The sequence below is a fragment of the Argentina anserina genome, chromosome 1 (assembly GCF_933775445.1).
Source record: "Argentina anserina chromosome 1, drPotAnse1.1, whole genome shotgun sequence".
NCBI classification, from domain to species: Eukaryota; Viridiplantae; Streptophyta; class Magnoliopsida; order Rosales; family Rosaceae; genus Argentina; species Argentina anserina.
In genome coordinates this window covers 12,650,965-12,666,210 of record NC_065872.1, presented here as the reverse complement: position 1 = coordinate 12,666,210, position 15,246 = coordinate 12,650,965, and the positions used below count along the sequence as shown (strand labels likewise).

Here is a 15,246-nt window from a genome sequence, read left to right as displayed (position 1 = left end):
CAAATCCACTAAAGAATTTTTTTAGTCTTCCTGGAAAACCACGTGATAATGTCTAATGGTACTATATTAAAATCATTATTTGACACTTATGATTTAATTAAAAATTATATTTAAATTATTTTATCAAATATTATCTTGAGTTTCTTTTTAAAACCTACACCCTACACTCTAATACCTTAAACTCTAAAACCCTATACCATATACTTTAAACTCTAAACCAGAAATTTTAATTCAAAATTATCAATATTCATAAATGTCATTTCATAAATAATAAAAATATATAAAATTATAATTTAAATATAATAAATTCATGTGTAAATATATAACAACGTAATTATCCGGAAAACAGTGAAAACGATTTCGAGTCCACCACTGTTTCCTAGCACCTTCCCGAAAATCCAACAATGGTTTCCCCCGAGGCCGTCAGATCCCGCCACGTGTTCGGCGGCAACCGTAAGCCCTACACCCTTCTCACGTGCCAACGTCAAATATTTTATTTTTCATTTAAATTCCTATATGGACTTTGAGGTTTTTGCATGGTCAGGCTTCTCTAAACCAAAGAGGCCTATAATAAAGGGGCACTACAGGCCACTAGATCGCGCCACGTGTAACTGCTGCGGCGCTCCACCCTCTATAAATACATCGCCTTCGAGCCTAGGTGAAGGAGCAGATTGAGATTGAGAGGCAGTAGCAGCATTTCCAGGGAGAGAGAGAGATTCATTTTCCGGCGAAACAAACCAGAAAAAACCAAAATGTTTATCGAGAGTTTTAGGGTTGAGTCCCCAAACGTAGAGTACACTGAGAATGAGATTCACTCCGTGTACACCTACGAGACCACTGAGCTTGTCCATGAGAACAGAAAGGGCACATATCAGTGGATTGTTAAACCCAAGTCTGTCAAATACGAATTCAAGACTGATGTCCATGTCCCCAAACTAGGGTTTGTACCCAGTTCATAAATTCTTGTTTCCGATAACGAAATTGAAATGATTCGTTATGTAATTTTCGTTTGTGATTAACAGGGTAATGCTTGTTGGATGGGGTGGAAACAACGGCTCAACCCTAACCGCTGGTGTTATTGCTAATCGAGAGTGAGTTTTTCAATCACTGTCATCTTTCACCTGCATTTGATTTTTTCATTGGTTGTTTTACGTTTTGGAATAACCACTTGAGCTGAGTTGTTTGTCCCTTTGTGTATATTTTATTAATCCAAGATATGGGTATTGCGAATTTACAGAGGAATCTCTTGGGCAACCAAGGACAAGGTGCAACAAGCCAATTACTTCGGCTCACTCACGCAAGCCTCGTCAATCCGTGTTGGGTCTTTCAATGGGGAAGAGATTTATGCTCCATTCAAGAGCCTTCTTCCCATGGTATTAATCATCATAAAAGTCACAACCTACTTGCTTAGTTTTGTGTTTATCGGATAATATATCAATGAATTAGTAAAATAATGAACTGATTCTTGAGTGAAATTGGGCATGCAGGTGAACCCTGATGACATTGTGTTTGGGGGTTGGGACATAAGTGACATGAACTTAGCAGATGCGATGGCCAGGGCTAGAGTCCTGGACATTGATCTGCAAAAGCAACTCAGGCCTTACATGGAGTCGATGATCCCACTCCCTGGTATCTATGATCCTGATTTCATTGCTGCTAATCAAGGTTCGCGTGCAAACAACGTGATCAAGGGGACTAAGCAGGAACAAGTCCAGCAGATCATCAAAGACATTAGGTACTAAAGTCTACACTAAATCCTAATGACTATATAGAAACAGTGTACATGTACGAGCTGGTCAACTCATATAGTACTAAGTGGATGTTTTTGATGAAAGGTACTTAATTGCTTTGTGCTAAAAATGGTTTCCCTTATGTGATTAATTAGAGAGTTCAAGGAGAAGAACAAAGTGGACAAGGTGGTCGTGCTGTGGACCGCCAACACTGAGAGGTACAGTAGTGTGATTGAGGGGCTAAACGACACCGTTGAGAACCTTTTGGGTTCGGTGGAGAAGAATGAAGCTGAGATATCCCCTTCCACCTTGTATGCCATAGCTTGTGTGATGGAAAATGTCCCTTTCATAAATGGAAGTCCACAAAATACTTTTGTCCCAGGTAGGCCAGCTAGCCAGTCAATTAACTTCTTCATATTTGAATGACCTATGGTTCCTGAAATCTTTATTATACTGTAATTTCATGGCCAATGATTTTTGGATGCAGGGCTCATCGATTTGGCTATTAGGAGGAACACTTTGATTGGTGGGGATGACTTCAAGAGTGGTCAGACCAAAATGAAATCTGTTCTTGTTGATTTTCTAGTTGGAGCTGGTATCAAGCCAACATCAATTGTGAGCTACAACCATCTTGGAAACAATGATGGTATGAATCTTTCAGCTCCACAAACCTTCAGGTCCAAGGAAATCTCCAAGAGCAATGTTGTGGATGATATGGTCTCGAGCAATGGCATCCTGTTTGAGCCTGGTGAGCACCCTGATCATGTTGTGGTGATCAAGTATGTGCCCTATGTGGCGGATAGCAAGAGAGCTATGGATGAGTACACATCTGAGATATTCTTGGGTGGGAAGAACACCATTGTGATGCACAACACCTGTGAGGACTCCCTCTTGGCTGCTCCTATCATTCTGGATTTGGTTCTGCTTGCTGAGCTGAGCACTCGTATTCAGCTAAAATCTGAAGCTGAGGTCTGTTTTTATCCAAGTGTTGATGCTACGTACAGATTATTTGTTTTTTCTTCATTTTTTCATAATTATACTAACCTGATTCAATCAATGACCCTTTATGTTTACAGGCAAAGTTCCACTCTTTCCATCCTGTGGCTACTATTCTGAGTTACCTCACCAAGGCACCTCTTGTAAGTCCCACTCACTCGTGTAGTTTAATTGGGGTATATACATCTTGTGACTATGTTTCTGCAATTGAGTGTTAATTATAGCAATACAATAAATGGAAGGTAAAATAAACACAGCTTAGCTTAGCTTGGGGGACTATAATTGATGTGACATTTAATTCTGCGAATGAAGTAAACCGTAGCTGCTTCACATGAGCGTGAGGACAGGGGCCAGGGGTGGATCTATTGACATTGTCATGTGAATCATGGATGAACCATTAATAACCTTTTGTATAGTTATAACATGCGACCAGAACATGTAGCAATATGCAAATATTAAATGTGGGTGGTGCATTGTTGGCGACAGGTTCCACCGGGAACACCAGTGGTGAATGCACTCTCAAAGCAGAGGGCAATGCTTGAGAACATACTGAGGGCTTGTGTTGGCTTGGCTCCAGAGAACAACATGATCTTGGAGTACAAATGAAGCAATCTAGCCAGCTAGAGATATTCGAAGATTCAAGTGATTCGAATTCAAACTGTTCAACTAATCACCCTCGCTCTCGCTCTCCCTCTCTCTTTTATTTAGTGTGTTGTTCACAGATGGTTTGAGTAGTCTTTCAATTTTCTATGTGGAGAATGTTTCCATGGCATGTGTAGTGCAGTTGCTTCTAGCTCCTTCAGAAGCAAAGCAACTCTTTTGTAATGGAAATATATAGATAATATTGGACAGTCTAATTATGTGCCTGATCTTGCACCTTCTGTCCAAGTCCTGGTCTTTTATCACTCTTAAATCTGTTCTGCATAAAACATTCAAGATTGCAAAATCACCAATTCTGAATTATGACAGTTGCTGGGACCTGGGGATAGGTAGAAGTATAATGCAAGTGCATTGTCTGCAGTACTCATTGATGAACATTCAGGTAGCTACTCATAATAGTTGAATGAACAGAAATGTTAAGGGAACCCCAATGGTCCCATCTGGATCAACTGGTTCCAAATACGTGGGGAGCTTTGAGTTCAGGACCAGAACTAGCTAGATTCCCAAATAGCTCAATATCTGGTCCACAAGGTTCTTCAATAATTCATGAGGTGAAGTCCTGGTCCCAGCAATTTGATCATGCAATATGTTTAACTAGGCAGTTTGCCTGCGCTCCGCTTTGGGGTTAATAGTAGGGCTGTAAACGGTTCCAAAACCGTTAAAAATAACTGAAACCGTAAACCGAACCGTGTTATTTAAACGGTTCGGTTTTTGTGTTTTTCATAGTAGGAACCGTTAGGAACTGAACCAAACGGTTCCGTTACGGTTCCGGTTCTAAAACGGTTCCTGCAAATGCTGTTGAAAACTAAAGCAAATGCAAAAGTCCATATAATGCCAGCGGGTGTTTAGCTGTATTTACTAAAGCAAATAGCAATGCTTTTCAGGAGTAAGGCATTATGCATATGCAGAACAGAAGTTGTTTGTGCACACAACAAACAACAAACAACAAACATAAAGTGATAAAACAACGCTAGTTACTTTGGCAATTTATCAAGACCACAGATTCAAAAAAATCCAGCAAACTTAAGCTTTAATGAGTATATCAACTCAGAAGTCAACAACAAAGAGATGCCAACCAGTTGCCACCATCCTAAAAAATACACTACACCATAGAATAGTTCACTTGGATACTTAAAACATAGTCAAATAATACTAGAAAAAATCGGTTTAAGTTCATAGTGCTTCTTCTACTGTTGTTTCACTTCAGCTTTCTTCTTCTTCTGCCAGAGGTGATCAAGACCATTGTCAGCAACCCCCGGGAACAAATTACATGACATCGACATCAGAAGTAGCGCATCACTAACTAGAACTAAGATTCTAGTTTTTCCCTCTTTATTTCTCTCACTTATGATCAACCAGAGCAGTAAAAGGTTTCAATCATATATACTAAAAGGAGCAGGATCCAACAGAACAACAATGTCGAGAAGCAGATATTGAGACATGAAAAAACCAATTCAGAGCAGTCATAGACTATAGAGCCCAATTCATCAAATCCAAACTAACAACCCAAGCTCTATACAGAAAGATTAAAACTTTATGATCCCAATACCTCAATGATCAAAATCAGAAAGCGAAACCAAAATCCCAATAGCCAAATGAAGTTTAAAGTTCCTAGTGCCCAATTCATCAAATCCAAGCCTACAAAATTGAAAATTTAACATCCCCAAGCATAGTACCAAACACTTAAACTTCAATGTTAAAGAGAAGATATTGAAACCAGACACGACAAGATTGAGATGGGAATATATAGCCTTCTACAGCCTGACAAACCCAATACTAATATACCAAAGGACAAGATAATATTATGAAGATAAACAAACAACTTCTAATCTGCGACTTGTAAATCGAAACAACGATTACAATGAAGAATCGAATAACTCGAATGAATCAAAATTGCTTACCTGAAAAACTGAGTAACTGATATGTACTTGAAGAAGCTCCAATGGACAGTGGGAATCACAACCAAGCCATCGCCGGAATCCCAATCTGACTCACCCACCCCCGCTGTCGGGGATCTCGTCAACTCCTTAACCACCCAGCGAACTACCACCATCGGAAATATTGTCGTTCACTCTCCATAGCGGTCTTATGGAGCTCCGCGCCGTGTTTTCGTCAATGAACCGGAGACTGGAAGCTTTGGGAACGGATTGAAGTTTTGGGAGTGGGAGGTTGTTAAAGTCTTAAAGTGCAGAGTCGAACTGTTATTGCGTATGCCTCATGGTTGAATAGATAATTACTTAGACATCTAACGATCAGTATTATCTCAGACTATATCCAACGGTTCATATGCATTTCAAATATTAGAACCGAACTGAACCGTTTTTATATAAAACGGTTCGGTTCTAGTCATATATGTATTTTTTTCTCACAGAAACCGAACCGAATGGGTCTTAATTGGTTCGATTCCAACGGTTCCTTAAGGAACTGGGATCGATTAACAGCCCTAGTTAATAGTGTTAAAATGGAGCTAAACATGAAGATAGATCCCAAAAAAGAGATAATGCAAGTAAAATTTCCCTTCAGGTTGTACCTACCCAAAAAAGAGCAATTCAACTTGAGACTAATAGATTAAATCATAAAAAAAAATAACGGTTCAAGCATATGTTTATAAACACTGGTCTGGACTCAAAAAAGGAAAAGAGAATTAAAGTGTACCCTTTTTATGCGATCGTACACCATGACATGATAAATTGAGTCCTTAATTGCATACTATGACAATCTTTGGATTGTATTATATGAAAACAAAAATGTTCAACCACCTGCAGATAAACACACTATTTGTAAAAGGTCAAAAACGAAATAGGTTTCACAATATAGTAAAACATGAATTACTTAGAGTAGAAGTGTATTAGTTCCATATATAATTCTGTTATTGGAGTTTAGGGCTTTAGTTCAATAAAATTAAAGAGTTTCAGGGCACACGCTTTCTAATCACTGTCAAAAGTGACAAACTAAGGAGAACGCAGAGAGGGAGAGAGTACAATTAGTTTTCTTTATACCTAAGTTGAAATCCACTTCTAAAAATATGGCACATGAAGAGAATATTGTTAAAGGAAAAACACAATTAATGTGTCTCGTTAATGCAAATAAAGGAATAAGTTAATGACGTTTATGGTCAACGGATGTAACAGATCAATCACCATTATGTAGCCTTAATTACCATTGTAATTACCATTTATTTCTATTATAATCTTGACCCCTATATAAAAGGGATTATCAATAAGATGAATAGACCATTCCATTTTTCCTACAACATGTTATCAGCACGTTACTTTACCTTTGAGTTTTCAGGCAAAGAAGAAATAGAGAGATGTAAACCATAGAAAAATTCTGTCGAAAAATTGCAGAGGAAGACAAAAAGAAATTTGTTTGTCCTAAGGGCACCCATAAATCTTTTCTGGCCACCCCCATCTCTTCTCCGATCAGCCTAGATCGGGCTTCTGCCGACATCCTCCCAGTAGAATGACTCGGTGCTGCTTCTGCCGACATGCTCCCAGCCCCTGTGGTGACCCAGATCGGGGACACCTTGACCCATCGACAAGGTTGTGCGCAACCTAGCCTTGAGTGCGGCCGCCCAAAACTCTGGCGATTGACCAGCGCTTGTAATCGCCGATGCAGATCGGGCGCATCTTTCCGATCTCTGATGACGTCCCCCCTACAAACCCGCCGACGACGCGATCTCCTGAGGGACGAACTCCCTTCTGCCACTGCTAGCTTGCAGACACGGACACCATCAACGATGGTCCAACGCCTACACTCTTGGTCGGCGCACCCTGCACAGCTGCCTTTTCCGACCACACGTGGTTGCCTCGACGACGCCACCGCAGGATGTTAAATGATATGCTCTATTTGTTGCATATGCTATGTTTATATAATTTTTATAATTATGTTATTTAGCATATTATATGAGCATTGCCATGATAACGAAATTTCATGAGAATTTTATAATTCAAAAACAAAGAGAGGACAAACATATTCTTGTGATAAAGTATTTTCATGAAGTATCGAAAAATACGACCATTTCAATTCTTGGTCTTGCAATCCGATTTGTATTTTCTTAGAAATTAATTATATTGTATATCTTTACTGTGATAAAGCATCTTCAAAAGCTCCAAAGTGACCATAATGTATTTTGGTATGTTTAATTTTCGTGTAAGTCTATTTAGACTTTTAGACTGCGAAACTAATAAGTCGCGTACTCTATTTACAGTTGGTTAAACCAACACAATATATATTGGAATCTAAAGAATTTGAGTATCAACCTTCCCTACAAGCCAAACAAGGCTCAACCAAGATCGAATTATGCAAACATGTTTCCTTGCACGTAACTTGGAAGCATATTTAAAATATGGCATAAATACCGATTTGCACCCCAAACTTAGCTGAAATTGTCAATTTGCACCCCGAACTTGCATTTAAGTCAATTTACCTCCTAAACTTGGTAAAAATTGCCGATTTACACCCCGAACTTGTATTTGAGTCAATTTACCTCATAAACTTAGTAAAAATTGCCGATTTGCACCATATCCGTTAAATTTAACTGTTTCTATCCAATTTTGCGTCACATGTCATGCATTTAAGGGGTAGTATTATCATTATATATTTATATTTTTCTTCAAAACAAATAAAAATATTCTTTAAAATGAGGATTATTTTGTTAATCAAATTATTTATTTACATTTTTTTTCTACCTACTTAACCCTACTTTGAATTATATATTCAATATACCCACCCATTCAAATATAGTGTGTTGTGTATAAATATATTTTTATATGTACACATTGTTGGAGGATGAACAAAACAAGAATAATAACGACGTAATAGAACAGAACGTAACCGTTTATTGATTGATAATGAGGCCAATATATAGGCATTATATAACCACAATCCCGTAGGATTCGGAGTCCTAATCTATTACAGAGATGCAAATCTATCTCTAACAGAAACCCTAATAAGGCTAAGACACACACAATGGTATAATAGTAATTCTCTCAGAATACACATTTATTTTTAATTTTCAATGTATTTATTTATTTATATTTTTTCTAATATCTTTTAACATACCATATCACATAAAATAATAAATATATAAATCAATAACATGCTTCGAAAAAACAAACATTGTAGCAAGTGTTCCTCTTAAGTAATTTTATTAATTTATTTCATTATTCAATATGAATAAATATATAATGACAATACTACCCCTTAAATGCATGACATGTGACGCAAAAGTTAAATTTAACGGATGTGGTGCAAATCGGCAATTTTTATCAAGTTTATGAGGTAAATTGACTCAAATACAAGTTCTGAGTGTAAATCAACAATTTTTACCAAGTTTAGGAGGTCAATTGACTTAAATGCAAGTTCGGGGTGCAAATTGACAATTTCAGCCAAGTTTGGGGTGCAAATTGGCATTTATGCCTTAAAATATTGAATGATAAAGAAATGTCTCTCAAGACAAAGAAATGTATTTTAGAAAGAAAAAAAGAGAATAATTCTCAGAACGAACTATGCATAATAATGAAGAAATAACCCTAAAGTAAAGGGCAAATATTATGAACATGTAGATTCATACAAACCGATTCATGACAATTATAACAATGTACCGTTTGAAAAATGCATAGGGGATATGATATGAGCAATGGAATGGCCTCTTACAAAAAGAGTATAGAATAATGAGAGTACGATAATTTGAAAAAGTATATTCAATATCAAACTACGAGGAGAAACCTCCTCAATTTTAAGAACGACATAAATCTATGTCAATTCAAAATGTTTCAGACTTCGATTACAGTCGGTCACTAATTTTCCAAGATATAATCTAATGGCTATTATATATGCCTAAAATTTCGGTATTGAAGTACCTTTGGATTGGACAAAACCTTGATGAAATCGTTGACATACAACTAAGGTTATGAATTTTTCTCAATGAATTGAGAATATTCGAATATTAATCGAGATATACGCGGTTCGATTTTATGGTTCGATTTTTTATATTTGACTTTGCGAAGTTCCGCATAAAATAAAGTAACTTCACAAAATATTAGTATGACATGAATAACTGAATGCAAAGAAATGCATCATGCGATCCCTACAGTAGTAGTACTGAAGCATAATCGTACTATATCCGTGGATATAAATAATAATATTAATAATGATCGCTAATATATAATCCTTCGGGATTCAAAATATACATGCATTATGATATGGAGATATCGTTTTACGATTCGATCAAATTACTCTAAAGAATTTGGGTTTATATTCCATTTTCATGTCTTACCTATATACTTCATTAGCACTTTATGTAACAAGGGTCAACATGAGATAATCGAACTCTCATACGTTTTAAATATTTATGTCAACGACTTTTTCATGTAAAATGAATAAGTGAGATTACAGTTTACTTCTTTTGCACTATCTCTAATGACTGCGGATGTAACCGAGTATTAGAGAAGTTCATATGTCCATTTAGCAAGTATATATGAAACTGCTTAATAAATCCAACAACGTCAAAAGAAATTGACCTTCAAGATTTTGACATATTTGGGCTTTGACACGATTTACTGGGGTACTCAGGTCGTGCTATATGTGTACGTATATGAAATGAGTTCCACCAACACACTCATATTTTTTTTTTGGATAAAATAGAAGTAAGAACTAAGGAAACAAAGTACTATCAAAATCCTTAAATTTATTTTTATGGAGGAATTGAAGATGTAATTTCATCCCCATATTTCGTCGCTCCCTAAGACGGAACCGTGAAATGTTTAATGCACAAGTATATGCACTAACACCATATTATGCTTCTTATATCCATTGTGATTAGGTATGAAAAGTTAATCATTCAAAGCTCATCGATTTCTTAAAGAAATTTGGATTGAGATCATCCTATGCAAAGGACATGTATTCTCACTGTGTTCAAGAATTGAATCCAACGACAATTATGTGGATTAATTCAACCAACTTGCGGACACTTTAAATAATTTAAGGTGTTGGTTGATGTGTCAACACGCTGGTCACGTGTCATCACACCATTCACTACTAAAACTAATGTTACTTATGCTAGTTACAAACGCACTTGGTCTCACGGAAAATGACTAAAGTACTAGTCTTGATATTGGTAAATTGTAACACGCACCAATCTTTCCGTTTATGGTAATGTAATTTTTGCATAAACAACTTATTTCTCACTAGTTTTTGGCTATCACCTTACTCATTGTAAAAGAAATTACAATCGATAACATCAAAAGATCGAAATACTTAAGCTTGCTAGGATTGACACGGATCTACAATCCTTGAGCTCAACTAGATTAACCTACGTGTCAAATTGCGACGCCACATCGCATCATGGTGAAGCCAACTAATGTGAGTAAATGTTCTTACTGGAGACGAGCATCCAGATAGTCCGCTATATTGCAACTTTGACAAGCGATCTCTTTTTCCGTTAGATATGTGGAATATCACTTTGATGAGACAGTCTTCCCGTCGTTAGGGGGAGATAAAAACAAAGAATGTTCAAGTGGAACGACAGGAATTGTCGTGGTTTGTCCCCACTGTGTCTCATCTTGATCCCGGCTATTGCACAAAGTGATGAGATCACATATATTAGCTGCAAATATGCTTGCAAGGTTCAATGTCCTAAGAAGAGGACATGACGCCACCCAAAAGGACTTGGGCATTGCGTTGCCACCATAGATGGTGGCATGTTGGCACCATAAAGTGGCATAAATGGTGTCATAGGCCGTGGCTCTCTAAGGAAGAGGAGGAGACCACCTTATGTTCGATATATACTCGATTAAAGGAAGAAAGCGAGTTTGGCACAATTGGATCCACTGATCCATAATCTCAAATCCGTCTCATAAGAATTCTTGGATTTTGGTTATCACTGGGGGACGCCTCAGATGTTAGAACAAATCCTTGAATATATAGAGATCTCTACCAAATACAAACCACATGAGGATGTAGGATATTGAGTCTTCATATCGAACCATACTTCGTTGAGAAATAACAAACGTAGTAATTTTGGCCCAATGGAAAGAAGCGATCCAGCATGAACTAAAGTTCACTAACAAAAAGATAGGTATTTGGGCAGGTGAAGCCGACACCGCAAGTGTAAACCCTATCATATATCTTTGTTAGGATGCGTATGAGAATTAAGAGTATAGACTCACCTTATGGCGCAAGGTCTCTCACAAACGCACTGGAATTGACTACGAGGAAATATTCTCGTGTAATGAACCATAAAGAGATATTCTCGTAATGGAAGTCATTGCACTCCACTACCTTATCAGTTTGGTAGTTTTCGAAAAACTGACAAATGCAGCTTATGAATGATGAAATAAGGTATCTCTATGGGGATCGAAATTAATAGATATACATGAAAGTCATAGAACAGACTTTATCTAGCCAAGAAATGGTTCTAGATCACGTAGCGTTACAAAAGTAATTGAAACGTTCACGAAGTAAAATACTTGATTATGAATAGGGATTAGATGTGTTATGTCATTACGTATTCAATATGGATTTGTAGAGTCTTTTGATGAACTAAAAAGATGTCGCCATTACAAATCCTAAGTCGAGAATGAAAAAGATCATTGGGAAGACACAGTCTCAAAATGAATCTTGAGGACTGTAATATTGATGATTAAACCATCAATCGGCATTTAAGCACTCTAAAGGTTAAAAGTGAGGTTTCCATAGCTCCAATGATCAGTCGAAGTCTTTAAAGCTAGATCCGTTTTCGTCTAAATGAAAGATGACGAATAAGTGTCAGGAAATGAGATTCCATATACAAATGCAAAGACGCATTATTGCACTTAACACAATATACTTGACTCGACCTCTCATTCACTGTATAGCTTAGCGCCCACACAACAACAATACCTAAAGGTTTAGGTTTATATTCCCTATAAAGAGCAGAGAAAACGACATTATTAGAATGAATTATATTCATGTCGTTACACATTTGGCGTAAAGAAATACGTAACAAATAAGATGCATCATTAAATATGCAAAAGTTATCAAAACTCTCATGATTAATGTAAAGATCAGGGGGAGGTGCAGACATCACGGAGTCTAGCACATATATGTTAATCTTAAATGTAATAGGTGTGTTGTGCTCTTTTCTCATTCGACCAAGGTTTTATTTTCTCCCATTGGGTTTTGTTACTTGGCAAGGTTTTTAATGAGTCAACATCTTATGCACCATTATATTTTTAAACTCGGCACAAGGGGGAGTGTTAAAGGAAAAACACAATTAATATGCCTCGTTAATGCAAATAAAGGAATAAGTTAATGACGTTTATGGTCAACCGATATAACAGATCAATCACCATTATGGAATATACCATTCCATTTTTCCTACAATAAATATCACCGTTTTTACAGAACTCTCAGCCCAGGAGATCCTCTCCTCAACAGAATCCCATACCCAGACTCCAAATCCAATCAGAAACCACGAATGTTATTTCAATTTAAAAGATTCATTCTCACAATCCATATCCCATCATAGAAACCAACAAAACAAAATCAATTAGCAAAACCAAATAAAAAATATAGGAAGAAGCCAAAAGAACAAACCCAAACCCAAGAACAAATCAAAACAAATAGATTGAGAACATGAATAAAGGGAAATCCACACCTACGCGAACAATCGTACCTCTTTCACCTCTTTAGATCTCTATCGTTTCCCACATGTCTCTCCTTCTATGAATCCTATAGCAGAAAGCTATGAATCCTATGATTGCACAGCCACACTTAAGATTCAGATGCAAAAGTTTCAAGATAGAGATGAAAGAGGCAGAGACCGAGATGAAGTGAAAATTATTTTGAGGCGTGGCACCGATTATGAGCCAAGCCTAGCCGAACCGTGGAGAAAGGTGGAGCTGATAATTATGCGGGAAAGTGGTTAAGCGCGCCGAGACTTCTCGGCTGTACAAGAAAGTAGAAGAAATGAGGACAAAATCACTAATGCACTGTAGACCTTATGAACAGTAAATAATTAGTAGTAAATTAGTCTATAGGGGCCGCGCACTGCGCTGGCCTTTGTGTTGAGTCTCAAAAATGCAGTTCCAATTTGCATACATCTGATATGTACATTACACTGAATTTAAGCTACAAAGTAACCATGGATACAAAATAACTCAAAAACCTTTTCATTATAATAATGTATTGGGTTTTATGAAAAACAGTATATGGTCCCCTTGCCACAAAAGGCAATATAGTGGAACTACAGTCCTATATTGTAAGAGTCGATGTATCCCAAAAACTTTTGAGGCTCGTATAAAACTATTTGGGATTGATTGCCAACACCAATAAAAGCTCACTTAATCTTGCAGCAATAAAACACCCCAAGTAAATGTAGAGTTTCACAGACATTAGTAACCCAGAGCAATCCTATCGAGCTATCCAGGAAGCACAAAGATATAGAAAACACAAAAGGAATGAAAATAGTGATAACACTAAATAACCAACAAACAAAATTACACTTGTTTTCACACACTTGTCCAAAACATTTCAACTTATGTAACATTGATTAATAGAGAGCCACTTTACAAAACAAAACATGACTGTAAATTTCATACTGAAAAGCTAGTCAATTTAACCTTCGTTCTAGCAGCTTGGCATTAGATGACTTAATTGGATTATTTCAAAAGTGCAATCACAATTGGTCCGTAACTCCATATATAAAATCAAGCTAGCAGCTTGACATTGGATAATCTGATTGCCATATTTCAAAAGTGCAATAATAATTGTTGCCGGACTCCATATATACAAATGCACCCTCTATACATAGGGACACATATCTGCCTCCACTCCGCCTTTTCTTTTCCAAATGGTTCCCGAGTTGATAAACTTGTTGCGGGGAATTGAGTCAATGTTGTTCCAATTGATATATATTTATGTGGAATTTATATAACCATACTATTACATAACAACCTCTTTATTAAAATTGGTACCTCTTTAATTTTTTTGTCCAGATCTGCAGTAGTTCTTGTCCATGACTTGTATCATTTGATGACCATTGCCGCTGCCTTTCGGGCACACCTCCTACGTTTACCATTCACCTACGCTTTTATATCATCTCTTTGTAAAAATAATTCCACACTTGCTATTAAAAATCAACCATCTAATTTAGAAAACCAAACACAGTAATATCATAACTCTTAAATACTGATTACAACCACCAAAATAACAAAAACAAATATATTACCTGCTCATCAATAAGCAGATAATGTATTCCATCAAAGGGGTGAGCTTGGAATTTTGTTGGTCTCCAAACTCAGGACACGCGAACCCATGTCTAGTTAAAATACTGTGAATCTCTTATAGATTATAGAGGTCAGTGTAGTGATCGACAATACTATAGAAACCTAGCAACAACAATAAGTATGAATGCAGAACTTAAATGAGATAGAGCAAGTATATAAACAAATGTAAATAACAACAATGATGCCATAAAACCCAGACACAGAATAGGCAAAAACCAACAGTTGCAAGGATTTTTCAACAAATTGACAAAGTGGGCAGCAAATTGACAAAGAATCTAAATTACCCACTCTGTAACACCGAAGTAAAAGATGCTTATGATATTCAAAACAAATCAATAGACAATTGATCTAAATAGAATCATGAGCTATAAAGATCTCTACCCAGAGAGTAGAAACTTTTTAAAAAAAAAAAGGAAGAAGAAAAAAGGAACTATGATCAATCAGCCAAAAGAAGAGATGAGAACCAATTCAACTATCCTAATATCTTTTAGATCCTAGCCTCTGCAATTCTATCCTTTTATCATGTAATTTGTTACTTATATTTTATTTATCAAATTATTTTGTTTTACCTTCCACATTATGATGATATT

At 36.7% G+C, this 15,246-nt stretch overlaps 1 protein-coding gene and 1 long non-coding RNA gene across 2 annotated transcripts; one reads left to right on the top strand and one right to left on the bottom strand.

Moving 5' to 3' along the window:
* Positions 1-710: 710 nt before the first annotated feature.
* LOC126795825 (inositol-3-phosphate synthase) lies at positions 711-3,595 on the top strand. The gene is made up of 8 exons (XM_050522574.1): positions 711-940; positions 1,023-1,091; positions 1,238-1,373; positions 1,488-1,735; positions 1,886-2,112; positions 2,218-2,699; positions 2,807-2,869; positions 3,213-3,595. Exons 1-8 carry the CDS (start codon positions 753-755, stop codon positions 3,330-3,332), a joined length of 1,533 nt encoding a protein of 510 aa, XP_050378531.1. The 5' UTR covers positions 711-752; the 3' UTR covers positions 3,333-3,595.
* Positions 3,596-5,831: 2,236 nt separating this feature from the next.
* LOC126795905 (uncharacterized) lies at positions 5,832-13,286 on the bottom strand. The gene is made up of 3 exons (XR_007672269.1): positions 13,045-13,286; positions 6,042-6,145; positions 5,832-5,916 (listed from the first exon to the last, which is right to left on the bottom strand). It is a non-coding gene; the product is annotated as an uncharacterized LOC126795905 (long non-coding RNA).
* Positions 13,287-15,246: the final 1,960 nt, after the last annotated feature.

Coding starts and splice junctions, on each gene's coding strand:
- LOC126795825 (XM_050522574.1), top strand. CDS start 753: ATGTTTATCGAGAGTTTTAGGGTTGAGTCCCCAAACGTAGAGTACACT. Junction 941..1,022: donor GTCCATGTCCCCAAACTAGG/GTTTGTACCCAG, acceptor TGTGATTAACAG/GGTAATGCTTGTTGGATGGG. Junction 1,092..1,237: donor GGTGTTATTGCTAATCGAGA/GTGAGTTTTTCA, acceptor GCGAATTTACAG/AGGAATCTCTTGGGCAACCA.